General features: G+C 38.2%; 1 protein-coding gene across 1 annotated transcript; it reads right to left on the bottom strand.

Moving 5' to 3' along the window:
* Positions 1–1,685: 1,685 nt before the first annotated feature.
* LOC119520366 (olfactory receptor 7A10-like) lies at positions 1,686–2,576 on the bottom strand. The gene is made up of 2 exons (XM_037818155.1): positions 2,222–2,576; positions 1,686–1,933 (listed from the first exon to the last, which is right to left on the bottom strand). Exons 1-2 carry the CDS (start codon positions 2,574–2,576, stop codon positions 1,686–1,688), a joined length of 603 nt encoding a protein of 200 aa, XP_037674083.1.
* Between the last annotated feature and the right edge of the window lie 22,097 nt (positions 2,577–24,673).

Genomic DNA, 24,673 nt, shown 5'->3' with positions numbered 1-24,673 from the left:
GTTCCTGATGATAGCAGAATTGCCAAGATTCCTGGCAGACTGTTTCTCAGTGTTTACTAAACTTCCAATTACTTCAAAGAAATACCTCCAGTTTCTTCAATGATGTTGACAGTCCATGTTTAGTAAATTTCTTCAGAAAATTCTTAAAGAGATTCTTTTTTTCCAAAAGATATTTCTGCTTAAAGAAAATAAGCCATACAGGTAAATTATTGGATACAGAAATTGATTGCAAAAACAGAGATCTTCCAGGAAAAGAATCTGAGAATTGAGGTAACAACTTATTGGAAGTTAGGACCACAATGATGTTATTTACATTGGCTAAAAGTATACCACTAGTTTAGGTAAGATTTCTGCTTAAAGAAAAAAAGCCATAGAAATAAACTATTGGATACAAGAACTGACTGCAAAATTACAGATCTTCCAGGATAGGAATATGGAAATTGATAGATCAACTTGTTTGGTGTTACTAGTTCCTCCATATTTGAACAATGGCACTATTTCTATTGGATAAATGTACACCACTGGTGTATGCATAGCATTCACAACATATTGTTTGCAGCAATCCCTAAAGAAACAGCCAGGGAAGACTTTTCAAACTGATTTATATAAAAAATGATTTTTTGGGGGAATCATAATCCAAGGAATGTGGAATAAGATGGGGTTTTTAATTGCACTGGAGAGATTTTTTTAAATGGCAAGCTGAGGATATTCAATTTTCACATTATGGCACAATCAGAAACCAGAAAATATCCAGGACTGCATGACCCAAATCTCTATTTTCTGAAAATTACAGAATGTATTTTCTGATGTGGTTATAACTGAAAAACAGTGTATGGTCTTTGATTTGAGGAAGTACAAAATAAGATGAATTCACAACTTTGCCAAAGAATGGGAAGTGAGTGAAACAAAACAACAATGTCATATTTTTTTCACAATTGAACACAAGCTCAGAGGAATTTCTAAATCTCAAAATGCCACTCTGGTTTGTGATTCAGAGTGATGGACCTATGGTAAGGTGATAAATGAAGCATTTGCCTTATTCTACCTCACAAAGAGCACAGTAGGTCTACATAAGACCCTGATATTATTTCCTAATATTTGGGATTAATAATTGAAAAGACATAGTTGGCAATGGGCAAAATACATTGCTTTTTAGGATCTGTTAATGAGGACTATTATTGTAGGGATTGCCAAGGGAAACTTCCTGAAAATGTCCCCACCTATCCAAATAATATTTAAAGACTAACATTACAGACCTGGAGAAAACACAGAGATTAGGGACACCATTAATGTTTGAAGTAACAGGTGTTATAATGTCAAATATATCCTGACTTAACTTATGTTGGGGTTTGTTCAGGAGAAAGTCATATATCAGAGACAGAATGTGTATTATTGTAAACTTAATCAAATGGTGATTCCAATTCAACCCTCCAGCAATTCCTATAATTTTATGTGTACAAAATTACCTGTATTAAATATTTTGCTGATAAAATCCAGGCAGTGTGTTCTGTTTCAATACTCAAACCATGGACAGCAATTGGAGAAGTCAAATGGTTTAATAAAAATACAGAAGAAACAGGTGTTTTGATGTATAAAAATTAAGGAGGTAGAATTCCAGAAATAAGGCAAATAACATAATCTTTCTATAAACTAAGAAAATATTCTAGATTTATATGTCCCAGTGTTTAACCTCTGTCACTCATGAACCAATTTGTAAACTTGAGACAAAGTATCCTTTTACAGAAAGACTGTCTCTCAGCTGAAGAGTTTTTTAAGGCATGCTTTAGGCCCTTGTTTCTAAGACTGTAGATAAAGGGGTCCAGCGTGGGAGTGACCACCATGTACATCACTGATGCTATTGCACTTGCCCTTGAGTTTTGGGTAGCAGCAGAACTAAGGTGTTCTCCAATACCTGTACCATAAAACAAGGACACTACCGAGAGGTGAGACCCACAAGTGGAAAATGCCTTATACTTGCCCCCAGTGGTTGAAATTCTCAAAATGGAGGATACAATCTTGTAATAAGAGAAAAGGATCCCAGTGAGTGGAATAATACCCACAACTCCAGCTGCAAAATACATCGCTAGGTCATTGAGGAAGGTGTCAGAACAAGCAAGTTTGACCACCTGATTAAGTTCACAAAAAAAGTGGGGGATTTCCAACTCAGTACAAAAAGACAATTGCAAAACCATTAAGCCATGTAAAAGAGAGTCCAGAACACTTAATAACCAGGATGCCAGCAGCAGGAGACCACAGAGCTGGGGATTCATGATGACTGTGTAGTGCAGGGGGTGACAGATGGCAACAAAGCGGTCATAGGCCATCACAGTTAAGAAGAAATTTTCTAATTCTCCAAAAAGCATAAAAAAATACATCTGGGTGAGGCATTTTTCATAGGTTATGATTTTGCTCTCTGTCTGGATGTTCACCAGCATCTTCGGGACAGTGGTGGAGATGAAACAGGTATCTGCAAAAGACAGGTTAGAGAGGAAGAAGTACATAGGTGTGTGGAGGTGGGAGCCAGAGATGATGGCCAGGATGATGAGCAGGTTCGCAAAGAAAGTGACCAGGTACATCATCAGGAACAGCCCATAGAGGAGGGGCTGCAATTCTGTGTCTTCTGAGAGTCCCAGGAGGATAAATTCTGAAACGTGTGCTTGGTTTTCTTTTTTCATATAGCTGATGAAACTGCTGGAAAAGAGATCATAGCAATGTAAATTTGGCTACAAGGAGCTATCATCAATTTAACATATATGCTATGGATTGTAATGTAAATGCATTAAATTATTTCATGTTTATTATATATACAACTAATGCTCTTCATCTGGAAATGTCAGGGAAACCAAATCCTTTTCCTTGTCCTCTATCCTTTTGCTGACTAGCAAAAAGATTATCTATCCTTGCCACAATTGTAAATGTTTTCCCAAAACAATATTTTCTACTGAAAATTCTCTTAGAGTTTATTTTATTCAACAAACATTTTGACAGTCATTTGTGTGATGTGATTAAAAGGTGGGGTAATTATCCATTGGTGATGGTCTTACAATATTTTGAATATAATCCATATTACCAAATTTTGCACTTTTAAATGGAAACAATGAGAAATTTTGAGTTGTATGTGAGTTACTACATTAAAAATTTCAAAAGAAAGAAAGAGGGTAAGGAAGGAAGGAAGAAAAGTATTTTGTCTTCATGGTTGGAGACTCAGTATTGTTAAGATGTGCTTCTTCCCAACCTAATCTATACATTTAACTCAATACCATTCTAAATTCCAGGAAGTTGTTTTGTGGATGTTGACTAACTAATTCTAAAATTTATACATCAAAACAAAAGACCTACATAGGCAGAACAATATTAAGAAAAGTACAAAGTTGGAGAACCCATACTACTTGACTTCAGCACTAATTTTAAAACCACAACAATCAAACAATGAAATATGGGTGAAACAGAAATATAGACTAATGTTACAGAATGCAGAAATAGACACATACAAAGGCAGTCAACTGATCTTTGATAAAAATGACAAGGGCAATAAAATAGAGAAAGTATTGTCTTTTCAACAGCCCTGGAAAAGTGGAATGCACATGCAAACAAACGGGAATTCAGGCACAGTCTGTATACAGTTCACAAATATTCACTCAAAACGAATAATACACTTAAAAATAAAATGCAAATTATAAAATTTCTAGAATTAAACATACAAGAAAATCTGGGGACCTATGGTTTGGTGATGAGTTTTTAGATATAGCATCTGTGCTGGTTTGGATATATTATATCCCTCCAAAAGCCATATTATTTAATGTAGTGTTGATTAGGTTGGAATCCTTTGATTGTGTGTTTCCATGGAAATGTGACCCACCCAACAGTGGGTAACCTTTAATTAGATTATTTCCATGGAGGCATGGGCCTCACCCATTCAGAGTAGGTCTGGATTTAATCACTGAAGTCCTATAAAAGAACTGACAAACAGAAGGACCTCAGAGCAGCTGAGAGTGACATTTTGGAGAACAGCTGAGAGAGACACTTTAGAGATGGCTGTCAAAAGCCAACTTTTCCTGATGCTTTGGAGATACTAGCCCAGAGTTTCCTGGAGAAGCTAAGCCCAGAATGCTGCCACCTAAGCCTTTGGAAAAGACCAGGAGAAAGAACCAAGAACACACAGGAGCTGAGAGAGGACATGGAACACAACACAGGATCAGCAGATGCCAGCCATGTGTCTTCCCAACTAACTGATGTTTTCCAGATGCAATTGGCCATCCTCAGTGAAGGCACCCTATGGTTGATGCCTTAGCTTGGACGCTACTATGGCCTTAAGACTGTAACTTTGTAACCAAATAAACCCACTTTATAAAAGCCAATCCATTTCTGGTATTTTGCATAATGGCAGCATTAGCAAACTGGAACAGCATCCTATGCATGACCCATGAAAAAAGAACATTTATAAGTTGGACTTCTGTAAAATTAAAATTTTCTGTCCTGTGAGAGACATTGATAAGGGAATGAGAAGAAAATATTAAGGCTTGTAGGAAATATTTGCAAAGCACATGTCTGATAAATGATTTGTATCCAAATACACAAAGACCTCTTAACACCCAACAATAAGAAAGCAAACATTTAATTAAAGACAGGCAAAAAGAAGGAAATACTTGAAGTTGTTGAACTGTAATCCAGTAGCCTTGATCTTTGACAATGACTGTATAACTATACAGCAAAATATAAGTCAGTTGCATATGTTTGTAAGGATCTCCTTCTGGATGTTTTTTTCTCTCTGTTCCACTGATCCATATATCTATCTCTGACAATACTACACTGTCTTGGTAAACGTACATCTACTGTAAGTCTTAAAATTTGGTAGAGTGAAATTCAAGTGATCAGTAAGAGGAAGGAGTAAGGGGTATCAGATGTTTGGGTCTTCTTTTTCATTTCTTTTTAATGCAAATGTTCTAAAAATGATTATGGTGATGAATTCACAAATTTGTGAAGATACTGTGAACCACAGATTGTATGATTTGGAAGTGTAAATAAATCTCAATAAAATTGTGTTAATTTTTTAAAAAGGGCAAAAGATCTAAACCAAGGCACATTCTTCCTTTCACACACATGGGTGGGCTCTCTCTCTCTTTGCCCAAAATATCTTCAGTCCAGTCCTCAGCTTCCATGGTTCTGCCTTTAAAATCATTTTTCATTCAGTTTGTCCCTCTTCTGTCCCTTTTATTCCAGGCTACCATGGAAAACTTGTAGGTTTTTCATGTTGTACACTGGGATCCAAACCATCAGACAAAAGAACTTTCCACATATCCTTCCTGGGTGGCTGTATTTCCAGTCCTGACTTGCATTGAAATGGCTGACTCATACATGTTCATTTAAACCCTCACATAGAGCTCTATCATCTGGGTTTTACAAACTGTCAATTTCTGGTTTCTTTGTGCCCAGGAATTCAGGTCTCAGATTATTTCTTCCCTCTCACATTTTAATATAAGCTGCAAGGAGAAACCAGGTTGCATTTTCCAAATTCAGCTTCAAAATCTCCTCAACTAAATACCCAACTTTATAACTCTCAACTTCTCCCTATCATTGGATAACAGAACTCAATTTTTCCAAGTTCTCTGCCATATTAAAACAAAGGTATCCTTTCTTCCAGTTTCTGGAAACACATTGATCATTTCTGTCTAAGGGCTTATTGGAAGTAACTTTAGTGTCCATATTTCTACCAACAGTCTCTTCAAAGCAAGCCAGTCCTTTTCTATCAAACATCTCACAATTCTTCCAGCCTCTCTCAGTTACCTAATTCCACATCTGTTTCCAATTTTTGGCATTTGCAATAGAAGCACCTCAGTGTCCTGGTACCAAAATCTGTTTTGGTTTCCTAGACTGCTTAAAGCAGATACTATGAAATGGGTTGCTTTTGAACAATGGGAATTTACTAGGTTAAAATTTGAGACCATGGGAATGTTCAAATCAAAGCATCATCTAGGGGATGCTTTCCTCCCAAAGGCCAGCTGCCAGTGATCCTTGGCTCCTCTGCCACATGGCAAGACACAGGGTGGCCTCTACTGGTTTCTCCCTTCTCTTCTGGGTTCCACTGATTTTAGCTTCTTGCTCCTGTGGCTTTCTCTCTGACTGAATTTCATTCTCTTATAAAGGACTCCAGTGAGAGGATTATAATCCACATTGTGTCACACCACAACTGAAGTAACCTCATCAAAAGATCCTACTCACAATAGGTTTACACCCTCAGGAATGGATTAGCTTTAAGAACACGATTTCTGGGATACTTTCATTTCCAAACCACCTCAGGTATATATGCACCTGATTTAAAAACTTAAGTCTGCACAAAAACCTACATGTGAATGTTTGTAGCAGCTTTATTCGTAATCTCCTAAAACTGAAAACAACCAAAATGCCTTTAAATAGGTGAAAGGACAGACACACTCTGCTATAACTATACAATGGAATATTATTCAGTAATAAAAATAAATGTTGCATCCATCCACAAGAGTCAAGGATGAATCCTAAATGATTGTTGACAATGGAAAGAAACCAGACTAAAAGTGCTGTTTATATATGACATCAGTGATATGACCTTCTGGATAAGGCAAAACAATATTGACAATAGAATGGATCACTAGTTGCCAGGGATTTGGGGTGAGGGGAAGAGGGTTGAAAAAGTGAAGTAGAGTGGAATTATTAGAGCAGTGAAGCAACTCTGTATAATAATATATTTGTAGATGTGATGTTATGCATTTGTTACACCAAGTGCTCTTTTGTACTTTAATCACTCTTTTTCACTTTAATTTTTATTCTTATTATTTTTGTGTGTTTGGTAATGAAAAGATTCAAAAATTAATTTTGGTGATGAATGCAGAACTATATAATAGTACTGTGGACAATTGAATGTACACTTTGTATGCCTGCATGGTATGTGAATATATCTCAATTAAAAGAAACCATTGAACTTTACAACACAAAAAGTGAACCATAATGTATGCAAATAAAAATTCACTAACAAAGTCAAGGCAATTCCAGCGTGGAAGGCAAAATGGTGCAAAACAATGAAGCTGTATGTATGTTTGGCATGCCTTCAGTGAAGGAGATAGGGGAAAGTTGCCAAAATAAAAAATATTGGATATGAATGCAGTCTGGAAAATAAACACAGTATGAGCACTGCACTTTAGATGATATAGATGTATCCCAGCAAGGTAACGGTTAACCATTCTTTTACTTCTGTACATGTATCCTGGAATCGAGTTATTAAGTAAATGCATGGCAGATGGGGGAATATTTTCTTCACCGTGGAGTAGGAGGTTACAGATAAGCAAGAGGAGGAGGCTAGAAAGTTCTGTGTGGTAATGGTTTATAATATCAATATTTTAAAATATGTTGAGACTTGCTTTGTGACCCATCATGTGGTCTATCTTAGAGAATGTTCCATGAGCACTTGAGAAAAATGTGTATCCTGCTGTTGTGGGGTGTAGTGTTCTATAAATATTTGTCAAGTCTTGTTCACTTACTGTCCAATTTAACATCTCCATTTCCTTATTGATCCTCTGTCTAGATGTTCTATCCATTGATGAGAGCAGTGTACTGAAGTCTCCAACTATTATTGTTGGGGTATCTACTTCTGCTTTCAGTGTCCTCAGTGTTTGCCACATGAATTTGGGGACACTCTTGCTCGGTGCATAAATATTTATGATTGTTGTGGTTTCTTGATGAAGTGATCCTTTTATTAATATATAGTGTTCTTCTTTGTCTCTTTTAATTGTTTTACTTTTAAAGTATAATTTGTCTGATATTAATATAGCTACTCCTGCTTTTTTCTGGTTGCTGCCTGCAGGAAATATATTTTTCCAACCTTTCACTTTCAGCCTATTTTTGTCCTTGTGTCTAAAGAGAGTTTATTGTAGACAGCATATAGATGAGTCCTGTTTTTTAATCTGTTGTGCCAGTCTGTGTCTTTATATTGGGGAGTGTAATCCATTAACATTTAGTGTTATTACTGTAATGGCAGTACTTTCTTCTACCATTTTGTCTTTTGTAATTTATATGTCATGTCTTATTTTTTCCTCTGCCCCTTATACCCTTCCGGATATGCTTCATTTCTACACTCTTCTCCAAACCTCTCTCTCCTGCCTTTTGCTATCAGCCTGTAGCACTCCCTTCAGTATTTCTTGTAGTTGCAGTCTCTTATTCACGAACTCTCTAAGTGTCTGTTTGTCTGAAAGTATTTTATACTCTCCCTCATTTTTGAAGGACAGTTTCCTGGATATAGAATTCTTGGTTGGCAGTCCTTCTCTTTCAGTATCTTAAATATATCATACCACTGTCTTCTTGCTACAGTGGTTTCTGTGGAGAAATTGAGCTTCTCATGTATGTGATGGATTGCTTTTCTCATGCTGCCTTCAGAATTCTCTCTTTGTCTTTGACATTGGACTATCTTATGAGTAAATGTCTTGGTGTAATTCTATTGGGGTCTATTCTGTTTGGGTGTGTTGTACTTCTTGAATCTGTAATTTCTGCCTTTCATAAGATTGGGAAATTTTCAGTGATTATTTCTTCTATTATTCTTTCTGCCCCTTTTCCCTTTTCTTCTCCCTCCAGGTCACCCATAACACATATATTTTGCACATCATGTTGCCACTCAGCTCCCTAAGACCCTGCTTGTATTTTTCCATTTTTTTCACCTTCTGTTCTTTTGTGTGTATGAATTCAAATGTCTGGTCTTCCAATTCACTGATCCTTTCTTCTTCTTGTTCAAGTATACTCTTGTATCCCTCCATTCTCTTTTTCATCTCCTCCATTATGCCCTTCATTCTCATAAGTTCTGCCATTTGTTTTTTCAAGTTTATGACTTCTTCTTTATGGTCATCCAGTGTCTTCCTTATATCCTTTGTCTCTTTTGCTACATCTTCCCTTGACTTGATATTTTAATTGACTTAGGAAATTTGTTTGCACCTATTAAATTAGTTCTTCCTTCAGTTCATTGAATTGATTTAGCATTAGTTGCCTCAACTCCTGTATCTCAGTTGAACTATTAGTTTGTTACTTTGGTTGGTCCATATTTTCATGTTTCCTAGTATGGTTCATTGTCTTGAGCTCTCTAGGCTTCTGACTTTCTTGATTACATTACTCTGGAGCTCATTTTCACTTTTACCTACAGTTTTCTTGTTGGTTGGCTTTGCTGTCTAACCTTTAGTGTTTAGTTCAGCTTATTCTAGGTCACTTACTTAGGTTCTATTTAGCTGATTGAAATTTTTCACCTCTTGTTTTTCTGTTCCTTGCCCTGCCTCTGTGTAGCCTTTATTTTAACTGAGATTGTCCACATACCATACAATTATCAAAAGATCCAAAGTGTACAATCAATTGCCTATTGGACCAACATACAGCTGTGCATTCATCACAATAATTTTTTCAATTTTTAGAACATTTTTATTACTCCAGAAAAGAAATAAAGACAAAAAGGAAACTCAAATCCTCCCAACCACCTAAACAGCCCCCTCCATTATTGATTCATAGTATTGGTACAGTACATTTGTTACTGTTGATGAAAGAGCATTAAAATACTAACTGTAGTATACAGTTTGCAATAGGTATATATTTTTCCTAAGTGCCCCTCTATTATTAACATCTCATTATAGTGGCCTACATTTGTTATAGTTCATGAGAGAGATTTCTAATATTTGTATGGTTAATCATGGACATTGTCCAGGACAAGATTCATTGTTTTATACATTCCCATCTTTGAATCTCCAACTTTCCTTCTGGAGACATACATGACTCTGAGCGTCCCCTTTCCACCACTTTCACAGAAAATTCAGCACTGTTAATTGTTTTCACAATGTGCTTTCATCACCTCTATCCATTTCCAACTGTTTAAGTTCACCCTAGTTAAATATTCTGCTCATAATAAGCAATGGCTTCCCATTCTTTAGCCACATTCTATATCCTGGTAACATATTTCATGTCTGTGAGTTTACATATTATAATTAGTTCATATCAGTGAGACCCTGCAATATTTGTCCTTATGCTTCTGACTTATTTCACTCACTATAGTGCCCACAGCTTTCTTCATCAACCCATTTTTCTTAGTTTTTTTAACTGAGATTATTCACATACCATACAACTATCCAAGATCCAAAGTGTACAATCAATTGCCCATGTTACCATCATACAGCTGTGCATCCATCAACACAATTAATTTATTTTCAATTTTTAGAACATTTTCATTACTCCAGAAAAGAAATAAAGACAAAAAAAAGGAAATACAGATTTTCCCATACCCCGAACCATGCGTGCCTCCATTACTGATTCATAGTTTTGGTATAGTACATTTATTATTGTTGATGAAAGAATGTTAAAATACTACTAACTGTAGTATATAGTTTCCAATAGGTGTATATTTTTTCCCTATATGCCTCTCTACTATTAACTTCTAGTTATAGTGTCATACTTTTGTTCTACTTCATGACAGAGATTTCTAATATTGTATAGTTAATCACTGACATTGTCCCCCAGAAGATTCATTGTTTTATACATTCCCATCTTTTAACCTCCAACTTTCCTTCTAGTGATGTATGTGACTCTGAGCTTACCCTTTCCACCACCTTCACACACCTTTCAGCACTGTTAGTTATTCTCACAACATGCTACCATCACCCTGTTCATTTCCAAACATTTAAGGTCACCCTAGTTGAACATTCTGCTCATAATAAGCAACCGCTCCCTATTCTTTAGCCTCATTCTATATCCTGGTAACTTATATTTCATGTCTATGATTTTACATATTATAATTAGTTCATATCAGTGAGACCCTGCAATATTTGCCTTTATGTGTCTGTCTTATTTCACTCAATGTAGTGCCCTCAAAGTTTCTGCATCAACCCATTTCTTTTAAAATGGTTCTGTTCACACACCATACATTCCATCCTAGGTAAACAATTGGTGGTTCCCTGTATAGTCAAGTATATATGTATTCAGCACCATCACCACTCTCTATGTAAGGACATCTCCATTTCTTCCTGAAAGACAGAGGAAGAGTCAAAGAAGGCAGAGAGTCAAAAGAGAAAGAGAGAAAAAAGAAACATAAAACCCCACAAAACTTGATAGCTACAAAGCAACAAAAGGAAAGATAGCATTAACCTAAGTAGAATAAAGAGTCATACTACATCACCAATGCCAGGAGTCCCATACCCTTCCTCTATTCCCCAACCTCCCATATGGTTTAGCTTTGGCATATTGCCTTTTTTATATTAAAGGAAGCATAATACAATGTTCCTGTTAATTATAGTCTCCAGTTTGCATTGATTTATTTTCCCCCCAATCCCACCCTATTTTTAACACCTTGCAATGTTGACATTTATTTGTTCTACCTCATGTAAAAACATATTTGTATCTTTTATTACAATCTTGAGCACCCTAGGTTTCTCTGAGTTACACAGTCCCAGTCTTTATCGTTCGTCTTTTGTTCTGGTGTCCCACATGGTCCCAGCCTTCCTCTTTCAACCATATTCACAGTCATCTTTGTTCGCTATACCTACATCGCTGTGCTACTATCTCCCAAAATTGTTTTCCAAACTTCTCACTCCTGTCTTTTCCTTCCTGTCTGCAGTGCTTCCTTTAGTGTTTCCTGTAGAGCTGTATCTTGTTCACAAACTTGGTCATTGTTTGTCAGAGACTATTTTGAGCTCTCCCTCATATTTGAAGTAGAGTTTTGCCAGATACAGGATTCTTGGATGTTGGTTTTCTCTTAAATATATCACCCCACTTCCTTCTTGCCTCCATGATTTCTATTGAGAAATCTGCACATAGTCTTAAAAAGCTTCCTTTGTATGTGATGGATCACTTTTCTCCTGCTGCTTTCAGGAGTCTCTCTTTATCTTTGACATTTGATAATCTGATCATTAAGCGCCTTGGCGTAGGCCTATTCAGATCTATTCCATTTGGGGTATGCTGTGCTTCTTGGATCTGTAATTTTATGTCTTTCATAAGAGATGGGAAATTTTCATTGATTATTTCCTCTATTATTGCTTCTGCCCCTCTTCCCTTCTCTTCTCCTTCTGGGATACCAATGACATGTATATTCTTGCTTTTCATTCTGTCTTTAAGTTCCCAGAGACATTGCTCATATCTTTCCATTCTTTCTGCTATCTGTTCTTTTGTGTGTAGGATTTCAGGTGTTTTGTTCTCCAGTTCCTGAGTGTTTTCTTCTGTCTCTTGAGAGCTGCTGTTGTACATTTCATTGTGCCTTTCATCTCTTGTGTTGTGCCTTTCATTTCCATAGATTCTGTGTTGGTTTTTTGAACTTTCAATTTCTACCTTATGTGTGCTTAGTTTTTTCATTATACAGTTCAGCTCTTTCACCATATCTTCCCTAAACTTTTTGAATTGACTTGTTATTAGTTCTTTCAATTCCTGCATCTCAGTTGAAGTGTAAGTCTGTTCCTTTGACTGGGCCATAACTTCATTTTTCTTAGTGTAGGTTGTAGTTTTCTGTTGTCTAGGCATGGTTTCCTTGGTTACCCCAATCAGATTTTCCCAGATCAGAATGGGCTCAGGTCCCAGAAGGAAGAAATATTCAGTATCTGGTTTCCCTGGGGCTTTGTCTTAGAGTATTGGTACACCCTGTGATGCCTCAGGTCACTGTGATTTTCTGCCCAGCAAGTGTCACCTGTCAGCCTGTAATTTCAGACTGGTATAGGGAGGTGTGGCCCTTGGCTGTCTTCCCCCAGGCTCTGGGGTCTGGTTCTGAATGGAAGGCAGGTAGTAGAGCTGGGCCCCACCCCTTTCCTCTTAGAGAAGATAGACCCCCCCTAGGGAGAGGTCATTAGCATTTGAATGGTCTCTCTCTGCCTATGATATCTCCATCCTTGTCTGGGCCAGAGCAATGGGAACTGAAAATGGCTGAGGCTTTACTCACTGAGCCAAAAAAGGGACAGAAAGTTCCCTTCAGGGCTAGTCCCTGGTGACCCTCTGGCTCTCCAAGGTCAGTCGTCACCCAAAGCCTCTGTCTGTTTTTTGGGGCTGCGTACCTGTAGTGAGCAGTTCACACTCACTAATTAAAACCCCAGTTGGAGCTCAGCTGAGCTATATTTACTTGCTGGGAGAGAGCTTCTCTCTGGCACCATGAGGCTTTGCAGCTTGGGCTGTTTGGGGAGGGGTCTCCTGGCTTGGATCCACAGTTTTTACTTACAGATTTACTGTGATCTTAGTCATTCCTCCCAATTCAGGTTGGTGTATGATGAGTGGATGGTCACATTTGTCCCACTGCAGTTATTCTGGATTATTTACTATTCCTGTTTTTTTTTAGTTGTTCCCTGGGGACTAACTAGCTTCCACTCCTCTCTATGCTGTCATCTTAGATCCTTAATCCATCAACCCATTTTTTAAGGATGGTTTTGTCACACTCCATACATTCTGTCCTATGTAAACAATTGGTGGTTCCCCATATAATCATGTATGAATTAACCACCCTCACCACTCTCTATATAAGGACACCTCCATTTCTTCTGCAAAGAAGGAGGAAGAGTCAAAGAACATAGAGAGACAAAAGAAAAAGATAAAACATGACAGCTAGGAAGAAACAAAATGAAAGAAAGCATTAAACTAAATTAGAATAAAGAGTCAGACATCACCAATGCAAAGAGTCCCATAAACCTCACCTATGCTCCCCCATAGGCATTTAGCTTTGATGTGTTGCCCTTGTTACATTAAAAGAAGCAAAATACGATGTTTCTGTTAGTTATAGTCTCAGGTTTGCACTGATTATATTTTTCCTCAATCCCAATCTATTTTTAAGACCTTGCAATGTTAACATTCATTTGTTCTCCCTCATGTGAAAACATATTTGTAAATTTTATCACAATCATTGAGTACCCTAGGTTTCACTGAGTTACACAGTCCCAGTCTTTATCTTTCCTCTTTCCTTCTGGTGTCCCACATGCTCCTGACCATCCTCTTTCAATCATTCAATCATCTTTGTTCAATGTACTTATATTGCTGTGCTAGTATCTACCAAAACTGTGTTCCAAACATCCGTCTCCCGTCATTTCCTTTCTGTCTGTAGTGCTCCCTTTAGTTTTTCTTGTAGAGCAGTATCTTGTTCATAAACTCTGTCATTGTCTGTTTGTCAGAGACTATTTTGAGCTCTCCCTCATATTTGAAGTAGAGTTTTGCCAGATACAGGATTCTTGGATGTTGGTTTTCTCTTAAATATATCACCCCACTTCCTTCTTGCCTCCATGATTTCTATTGAGAAATCTGCACATAGTCTTAAAAAGCTTCCTTTGTATGTGATGGATCACTTTTCTCCTGCTGCTTTCAGGAGTCTCTCTTTATCTTTGACATTTGATAATCTGATCATTAAGCGCCTTGGCGTAGGCCTATTCAGATCTATTCCATTTGGGGTATGCTGTGCTTCTTGGATCTGTAATTTTATGTCTTTCATAAGAGATGGGAAATTTTCATTGATTATTTCCTCTATTATTGCTTCTGCCCCTTTTCCTTTCTCTTCTCCTTCTGAGACACCCATGACATGTACATTCCTATATTTCATGTTGTCATTCAATTCCTGGAGACGTTGCTCATATTTTTCCATTCTTTTCTCTATCTGTCCTTTTGTGTGTAGACTTTCAGGTGTCTTGTTCTCCAGTTCCTGAGTGTTTTCTTCTGCCTCTTGAGATCTGCTGTTGTATGTCTCTAATGTGTCTTTCATCTCTTGTGTTTTGCCTTTCATTTCCAAATGTTTTGCCAGTTTTTTTTTTTTTTGAACTTTCAATTTCTGTCTTACGTATGATCAGTGTTGCCATTATATGCTTCATCTCTTTTTCTATATCTTCCCCCAAAATTTTGAATTGATTTAGCCTTGGTTGCTTCAATTCCAGTTTCTCAGTTGAAGTGTAAGTTTGTTGCTTTGACTGGGCCATATCTGTTTTTCTTAGTGTAGGTTGTAGTTTTCTGTTGTCTAGGCATCTGGTTTTTTTGGTTACCCCAATCAGGTTTTCCCAGACCAGAATGGACTCATGTCTCAGAAGGAGGCAATAGTATCAAGTTGCCCTGTGGGTGTATCTTAGAAGATTGATACACCCTGTGAGGCCTCAAATCACTGTGATTTTCTGCCCAGCAGGTGGCACCTGTCAGCCTGTCACTCCAGACTGGTGTAAAGAGGTGTGGTCTGTGGCTGTTTTCCCCCAGACTCTGGGGTCTGGTTCTGAATGGAAAGTGTGTAGTAGAGCTTGGCACCACCTCTTTCCTCTGGAAGATGCACCCCCTAGGGAGATATCATTTGCATTTGAATAGTCTCTCTGACTCTGCTGTCTCCACCCTTGTCTGGGTCAGAGAACTTGGTACTGAAAATGGCTGTGGCTTTCTCCACAGAGCCAAAATAGGGACAGAAATCTCCTTTCAGGGCCAGTCCATGGCTACCCTCAGTTTCACCCATCAGCCAGAGATAGCACCTATTCCTCTTGGCTCTCCCTCCCTCCCAGAGAGGTCCTCTGGATTTCCAAGGTCAGTTGACACCAAAAGCCACCGTCTGCTTTTTGAGGATTTATTGCTTGTATTGAGCAGTCAGCATTTGTTAATGAAAACCTCAGTTGGAGGTCTGTAGCTCAGTCAGGCTTTGCAATTTGTGGTGCTATGGGGGGGGCTCTCAGCTTGGGTCTGCCATTTTTATTTACAGATTTTATGCTGTGATCTTGGGCATTCTTCCCAATTCAGTTTGGCATATGATGTGTGGACAGTGATGATTGTCCCCCAGCAGGTATTCCAGATTATTTACTAGTTGCTCCTAGTTGTTTATTAGCTGTTCCAGGGGGGCTAACTAGCTTCCACTCCTCTCTAGCTGCCATCTTTTTCCTTCCTCTGTGTAGCCTTTTTGTGTGAGGCTCCCCTTAGATACAGTCAACCCCATTCAGCTTTTCCCAGTCCAGAGCTGCCCAGGCCTCAGGAGAAGGGTATGGCATTTCCTTGAGAATGAGACCCTCCTGTGATGCCTTTAGACTCTGTTCTTTTCCTATGCTGTCCAGCAGGTGGAGCTTGCCAACCCACAGCTCCTACACCAGTGTGAGGAGGTATGGAGCCTTTAGTTCTCCCAGTGACCCTGACCCAGTCAGGGGTGTTGCTGACTGAAGCTGTTTTCTGAATTCCAGCCCTTGGTGTCTGAGTTCCCCAAAGGAGGCCGCTAGAGCTGGGCCACACCCCCCTTTTCTTGGTAAGTCATGGTCTTTAGTGAATTTTCTCCATCAGTAGACTAATTGCTTTGTCTCTCAGAGCTATCTTAGCTCTGCTCTTGCCTGGGCCCAAATTGCAAGTCTTTCAGGCTTTCTGTAATGGGCTTAGAATAGTTATTTTGAAAAAGAGAAAAAGGTAATAAAAAAAGAAAAAAAATCTTTGCAGTTCTGATGGGCTATTGAAATGCAAAAAGACAAGGAGTTGGAGGCAATTAAGGAACAATCAAGAAACCAGAAAAACCAACTTTTCAGGGAAGGGCCCTGTCCCCCTGGTTTGCATATGTGCCTGATTCTGTTTCAGTCTGACCCTTCTCCATATTGTGTTTAATGCCAACTCCAAAACTCTTTGTTTTGATTTTTTCTTTTGCTGATTTTGCTATCCCTATCTCCTCTCCACCAGGCTGACTGCTCACAGATTCTCTGGTGCCTGGTCTCAGTTTATCTATTGTTGGAGTTTCTGTTCAGCATTCTTACTTTGTTAATCAGTGCTGCACCTGCTGTTCTCCCTCCTCATTCCCAGCACCAATGGCTCCTCCTCCTTTTGGATTGTGCCTGGCAGGGAGGGGCATGGGCTCCCTGGCAAGGAGAACTTACAGATTTTGCTGGTCTCAACTGATCCACACATTCGTGAGTGTTGTATGAAGTATGTTCAAGCTCAAATTCCTCTGCAGTGTCTGATCCACACAGTTCCTAGCAATCTACCAACTGCCCCAAAAGAGTAACTCAAACCCACATCTCATCACTCTGCCATCTTGCCCCACATCCTCTGTGCGGTAATGGTTTAGAGTTGCCAACATCAGCACAAACTCATGAGTAGGTTAATATATATACAGAGGGTTGAAGGTAGAAATATTTATGGATAAGTGTGTGTGTGCAGGTTAATATACACACATGTATTTTCTTATTCTCTGTGGAAAGGGCCCTGAGGTCCCAGAATCAAGGAGTATAGATAGCACCCAGGCCTGGTTTTTACACCATCTTCCAAAAAGTTTCCTTGTAGAAATGATGACTCAAGGACTGGGGTAAGAAATATACAAGAAGAGCCCAGAGCATCTTAAGGTACCAGAAAGTAAGTAGGTGCTAAAGTAAAACCATCAATGATGGGAATATATCAAAGATACATGGCATAGCTGAAAAAGATCCCATGGCCAAAACTGGAAAAAAATTTAATAACAACATGAAGTAGTATTGTATCACAACCCAAAGTACAAAATAAATGCCATGAGTACATACAGATATATACAAATTATTGAGTAAATAAATAAGAAAAGACAACCTACCATGCAGAAAAAAATATGTAGATATTGCTCTCTCTAGAAGTTTGAGCATAATCCCACTCCTAATGTGTGGGCTTCACATAGTGGCTACTTTGCAAAGATTATATAAGGAAAGGCAGAGAAAAAGGAACACTATGGTGGGGAAATCTGGCAAACAGTATTGATCAAGGTCAACATTGACAGCAATGTCATGCTGATAAGATGTACCCTGGATATGATTTGATGAAAACAGCACATTATCTCTGATGTCTTCCTCCAAAAAACCATAACCCTCTCAAATCATGATAAAAACATCAAACAGATTCCAAGGAGGGACATTTTACAAAACACCTGACCTGCACTCCACAAATGTATCCAGGTCATCATAAACAAGGAGAGTCTGAGAAAACTGTCACTGTCACAAAGAGACCAAGAATTCAAGATGAATAAATGTAATGAGGTATTCTGTATGGGAGATGTTAGGAACAAGGGAAAGTGGGTGCAGACCTTATGAAAACTCTATCTACTATCCACACAATTTTCTGTCAACCTAATATTGCTTAAACAGTCAAGTGTATTGTGGATTTTCTCTCTCTAAACCCATCTCTGCAAACAAATTCATCACCCTCCCCCTGACATGGGAAAGGCCCCCAGATGAATTAGCCTTCCTGGTGATGTGGGACATGGATTCCAGGAATGAGCCTGACCTTGGCATTGCAGGATTGAGAATGCCTTTTTGATCAAAAGGGGGAAAAGAAAGGCAGCAAAAAAAGGTTTCAGTGGATCAGAGATTTCAAATAGGGTCAAGAGGCTGTCCTGGAGGTGATCCCTTCAGCTAGATATGCCAAATGACCACAATACGATAAGCCCAAGACAACAGTTGTCCCCAAAACCTAAAGAATACCTGCACCCTTATCTGAGACCATATAAAGTTTTCACTCACTAAGTTTATTCTTCCAAGGCTTAAATCTTTTAGCGTGCTCCTATGCCAGCTAAGTCCCAAAACACAGAGGCAATAGCCTCTTCAAGAACATCAACCAGATGCCTGCCATTTCCAATAAAGTCAACACCCCTTTTTAACATGAACAAGTTAGGGTGGCCACTGCCTAGACAGCCCTGAAGATCAGGAAAATGATTAAACTAGAGGAAGGGGTAGCAAAAAAACAAGATGAAACTTAACAAAGGATTCTGAATACTGAATCTCAATATAACTTTATTTTTCCTTGTTGCTAGGGTATTAGAATAGCTAGAAGGAAGGAAATGAAATGGTGGAACTGTAACCAATAGAATGCTTTGAAATTTGATCTATAGCTACATGTTAAATTGTAATTTGAAAGTTATCACCTTTTTGTATGTAAGTTATATTTCACAAGAAGAAACTAATTGAAATTGTGAAATTGTAACCCATAACATTCTTGGAAATGTCCTATATAACTATTTGTTAAATCATACGTTAAAAGTTATCACCTTTTTCATATATGTTGTATATCACAAGGAAATAACTGAAACTGTAATTCTAACCCATAACATTCTTTGAAATTTTATATTTGTTAAATTGCACTTGGAAAGTTATCACTTCTATGTATATATGTTATATTCCACAATTTAAAAAATGATTTATAAAAAGAAGGATAGTTATTAGTGAAATGCAAAAGTATAGGAAACAATGAATCCTGAGCTTCATTTCAGATATGATTACATGCTTTGGACAAGAATATTAATCTGCTGTAAGTCTCACATTCTTTTTCCATTAAATCAGAATAGTGATTCCAATTTCCAAGTAAATGAAATAATTAAATACAATGAATATAAAATGTCTGACATTGTGCCTAATAGTAATAGAAAAGATTTTATACATTATGATTCAACCCCATGCAGCTCCATTCCCCACACCTCCATCCCCACTTCTACTGTGCTACTTCCAGCTCTCATCAATACTCCAGGGATTTGACAACAGAAATTCATCCAGAGGGAGTTTCCAGGGGGAAGACTTTTCATGACAATCAACTTCTAAACATCCTACACTGACCCTCCAATAGCTTCAAACATAAATATATATCTCATGGACAAAACACAAGCCTCTCTGTTATCTGGCTGCTGCCAAACTGGCCAGGCTCATGTTCCACTTTTCATGTCCTGCTGCTCATTTTATATCAGATATTAAAAACTAATTTTAAAACTAACCACAACTCACAGTTATATTGATCCTTCATCTGTGTTCCAATCATCTCGCCTTAGTATCCTTCTACCCCATTCTGCCCCTAGAATCACTCCAGTTCCTCCTTCGATGCTTAGTACAATTACCATCAGCCTTTTGAAGCCATCACTCACCTCCAAAGGATGCATCAAACTTTGGGATGCTTTTCTCCAGGATTTCAGCGCCACCTCAGGGTATTGCATGTACTTATTTCTATGTCTCTTGCTCTATTTAGACATAATTTCTATGAAATAAGGAAAAATGTTTTACTTATTTTTTGTTCCAAGAATAATAGATTCAGTGCCTACCATGACCAATTTGATGAACAAATGTTTGTTGTATGATTAATGAAATGAATGAAAGCGGTTAAACAGACTCTTCCATGAGGGAAGCCCCAAGAGTGAGAGCTAAAGCCAAATGAGACAGGTTAGAGAAAAACAGATATTTTAGTGTAACCATTACCTCCCTCCAGAAGCAGACTTTTTAACTAAGTAGGCCTTTCTATGATAAAGCTTTCTTTAGGTGTTTTCCCTGTTGATTCCCCTTAAAGTTATAACCAATAGAAGGGGTCCCTGGACTCATAATACATTCCCGTCACTCTGGTGAAGATTCTGTGACTCACCCAGAAATTATCAAAGAAGGGTCTGTGTTCACCAATGCAGATTCTTTTTTTTTTTTTTTTTTTTAATTCAGTTTTATTGAAATACACTCACAAACCATACAGTCATCCATGGTATACAATCAGCTGTTCACAGTATGATCATATAGTTATGCGTTCATCACCACAATCTATTTCTGAACATTTTCCTTACATCAGAAAGAATCAGAATAAGAATAAAAAATAAAAGTGAAAAAAGAATACCCAAACCATCCCCCCATCCCACCCTATTTGTCATTTAGTTTTTACTCCCATTTTTCTACTGATTTTTTTCAATTTTTTAACTTTGTTTATCAAAAAATTAAAAACAAACAGGCAAACAACAACCAAAAAAACCCCACAACATTTCAAACAAAGCAATGGATTAAGGAAAACAAATAACCTAAAATAACTACTTTGCTTCCAATATGTTCCTACCATACCCCAAGAAAATTAATAAACCATGTCCAAACAGAGGAGTAAGAAAAACAAATAATCTAAAATAACTACATTGCTTCCAACATGTTCCTACCATACCCCAAGAAAATTAACAACCCCTAAGAAAACAAAGGAATAAGAGAAAAAAAAAACCTAAAATAACTCTATTGCTTCCAACTTGATCTTACTATATCCAAGAAAGTTTACAAACCATAATCATTCCTGAGCATTCCCATAACATTGAGATTACCCTCCATAGTTTATCTGTTCTTATTAGATTATCATTCCCCCTCCACTAATTGGTATCTCTAGGTCCCCTACATTCTACAGTATAAAACATTGTACATTTTTCACAGAATTCACATTAGTGGTAACATACAATATGTCTCTTTTTGTGCCTGGCTTATTTTGCTCAGCATTATGTCTTTTTTTTTTGTTTTTTTTAATCTTCATTTTATTGAGATATATTCATATACCACACAGTCATACAAAACAAATCGTACTTTCGATTGTTCACAGTACCATTACATAGTTGTACATTCATCACCCAAATCAATCCCTGACACCTTCATTAGCACACACACAAGAATAACAAGAATAATAATTAGAGTGAAAAAGAGCAATTGAAGTAAAAAAGAACACTGGGTACCTTTGTCTGTTTGTTTCCTTCCCCTATTTTTCTACTCATCCATCCATAAACTAGACAAAGTGGAGTGTGGTCCTTATGGCTTTCCCAATCCCCTTGTCACCCCTCATAAGCTACATTTTTATACAACTGTCTTTGAGATTCATGGGTTCTGGGTTGTAGTTTGATAGTTTCAGGTATCCACCACCAGCTACCCCAATTCTTTAGAACCTAAAAAGGGTTGTCTAAAGTGTGCGTAAGAGTGCCCACCAGAGTGACCTCTCGGCTCCTTTTGGATTCTCTCTGCCACTGAAGCTTATTTCATTTCCTTTCAAATCCCCCTTTTGGTCAAGAAGATGTTCTCCGTCCCACGATGCCGGGTCTACATTCCTCCCCGGGAGTCATATTCCACGTTCCCAGGGAGATTCACTCCCCTGGGTGTCTGATCCCACGTAGGGGGGAGGGCAGTGATTTCACCTTTCAAGTTGGCTTAGCTAGAGAGACAGGGCCACATCTGAGCAACAAAGAGGCATTCAGGAGGAGGCTCTTAGGCACAACCATAGGGAGGCCTAGCCTCTCCTTTGCAGCAACCGTCTTCCCAAGGGTAAAACCTGTGGTAGAGGGCCCAACCCATCAAACCACCAGTCCCCTATGTCTGTGGTCATGTTAGCAACCATGGAGGTGGGGTAGGCGAATACCCCTGCATTCTCCACAGGCTCCTCAAGGGGGCACTACATCTTTTTTTTTTTCCTTTTTTTTTTTTTTTAACTTTCCCTTATTTTTTAAATCAACTGTATGAAAAAAAAGTTAAAAAGAAAACAAACATACAATAAAAGAACATTTCAAAGAGACCATAACAAGGCAGTAAGAAAAAGACAACTAACCTAAGATAACTGCTTAACTTTCAACATGTTCCTACTTTACCCCAAGAAAGTTACCTAATATAGCAACATTTCTGTGAACTTGCTCCTACTATATCCATCAGAAATTCACAGACCATAGTCATTCCTGGGCATCCCCAGAACGTTAAATAGCTTATCTGTTCTTCTTGGATTATTGTTCCCCCTTCCTTAATTGCTCTCTATTGCTAGTTCCCCTACATTCTACATTATAAGCCATTTGTTTTACATTTTTCAAAGTTCACATTAGTGGTAGCATATAATATTTCTCTTTTTGTGCCTGGCTTATTTCGCTTAGCATTATGTCTTCAAGGTTCATCCATGTTGTCATATGTTTCACGAGATCGTTCCTTCTTACTGCTGCGTAGTATTCCATCGTGTGTATATACCACATTTTATTTATCCACTCATCTGTTGAAGGACATTTGGGTTGTTTCCATCTTTTGGCAATTGTGAATAATGCTGCTATGAACATTGGCGTGCAGATATCTGTTCGTGTCACTGCTTTCCGATCTTCCGGGTATATACCGAGAAGTGCAATCGCTGGATCGAATGGTAACTCTATATCTAGTTTTCTAAGGAACTGCCAGACTGACTTCCAGAGTGGCTGAACCATTATACAGTCCCACCAACAGTGAATAAGAGTTCCAATTTCTCCACATCCCCTCCAGCATTTGTAGTTTCCTGTTTGTTTAATGGCAGCCATTCTAACCGGTGTTAGATGGTATCTCATTGTGGTCTTTTTTTTTTTTTTTTTTTTTTTTTTAATAATTTTATTGAGATATATTCATATACCATGCAGTCATACAAAACAAATCGTACTTTCGATTGTTTACAGTACCATTACATAGTTGTAGATTCATCACCTAAATCAATCCCTGACACCTTCATTAGCACACACACAAAAATAACAAGAATAATAATTAGAGTGAAAAAGAGCAACTGAAGTAAAAAAGAACACTGGGTACCTTTGTCTGTTTGTTTCCTTCCCCTATTTTTCTACTCATCCATCCATAAACTAGACAAAGTGGAGTGTGGTCCTTATGGCTTTCCCAATCCCATTGTCACCCCTCATAAGCTACATTTTTATACATCTGTCTTCGAGATTCATGGGTTCTGGGTTGTAATTTGATAGTTTCAGGTATCCACCACCAGCTACCCCAATTCTTTAGAACCTAAAAAGGGTTGTCTAAAGTGTCCGTAAGAGTGTCCACCAGAGTGACCTCTCGGCTCGTTTTGGAATCTCTCTGCCACTGAAGCTTATTTCATTTCCTTTCACATCCCCCTTTTGGTCAAGAAGATGTTCTCCGTCCCACGATGCCGGGTCTACATTCCTCCCCGGGAGTCATATTCCACGTTCCCAGGGAGATTCACTCCCCTGGGTGGCTGATCCCACGTAGGGGGGAGGGCAGTGATTTCACCTTTCAAGTTGGCTTAGCCAGAGAGAGAGGGCCACATCTGAGCAACAAAGAGGCATTCAGGAGGAGACTCTTAGGCACAAATACAGGGAGGCCTAGCCTCTCCTTTGCAGCAACCGTCTTCCCAAGGGTAAAACTTATGGTAGAGGGCTCAACCCATCAAACCACCAGTCCCCTATGTCTGTGGTCATGTTAGCAACCATGGAGGTGGGGTAGGCGAATACCCCTGCATTCTCCACAGGCTCCTCAAGGGGGCACTACATCATTTTTTTTTCCTTGTTTTTCTTTCTTTCTTTTTTTTTTTTAACTTTCCCTTCTTTTTTAAATCAACTGTATGAAAAAAAAAGTTAAAAAGAAAACAAACATACAATAAAAGAACATTTCAAAGAGACCATAACAAGGGAGTAAGAAAAAGACAACTAACCTAAGATAACTGCTTAACTTCCAACATGTTCCTACTTTACCCGAAGAAAGTTACATAATATAGCAACCTTTCTGTGAACTTGTTCCTACTATATCCATCAGAAATGAACAGACCATAGTCATTTCTGGGCATCCCCAGAACGTTAAAAAGCTTATTTGTTCTTCTTGGATTATTGTTCCCCCTTCCTTAATTACTCTCTACTGCTAGTTCCCCTACATTCTACATTATAAACCATTTGTTTTACATTTTTGAAAGTTCACATTAGTGGTAGCATATAATATTTCTCTTTTTGTGCCTGGCTTATTTCACTCAGCATTATGTCTTCAAGGTTCATCCATGTCGTGATATGTTTCACGAGATCGTTCCTTCTTACTGACGCGTAGTATTCCATCGTGTGTATATACCACATTTTATTTATCCACTCATCTGTTGAAGGACATTTGGGTTGTTTCCATCTCTTGGCAATTGTGAATAATGCTGCTATGAACATTGGCGTGCAGATATCTGTTCGTGTCACTGCTTTCCGATCTTCCGGGTATATACCGAGAAGTGCAAT

Source organism: Choloepus didactylus, chromosome 25, assembly GCF_015220235.1.
Source record: "Choloepus didactylus isolate mChoDid1 chromosome 25, mChoDid1.pri, whole genome shotgun sequence".
NCBI lineage: Eukaryota > Metazoa > Chordata > Mammalia > Pilosa > Megalonychidae > Choloepus > Choloepus didactylus.
Note: the sequence above shows the minus strand (reverse complement) of the source record. Positions and strands in the feature narration are given on the sequence as shown.

What these genes read in the sequence shown, in the direction of transcription:
- LOC119520366 (XM_037818155.1), bottom strand. Translation starts at nt 2,576, where the DNA reads ATGTACCTGGTCACTTTCTTTGCGAACCTGCTCATCATCCTGGCCATC. An exon ending in GCTGGCATCCTGGTTATTAA is followed by an intron (nt 1,934 to 2,221) that starts GTGTTCTGGACT and finishes ACCTCTCGGTAG; the next exon opens with TGTCCTTGTTTTATGGTACA.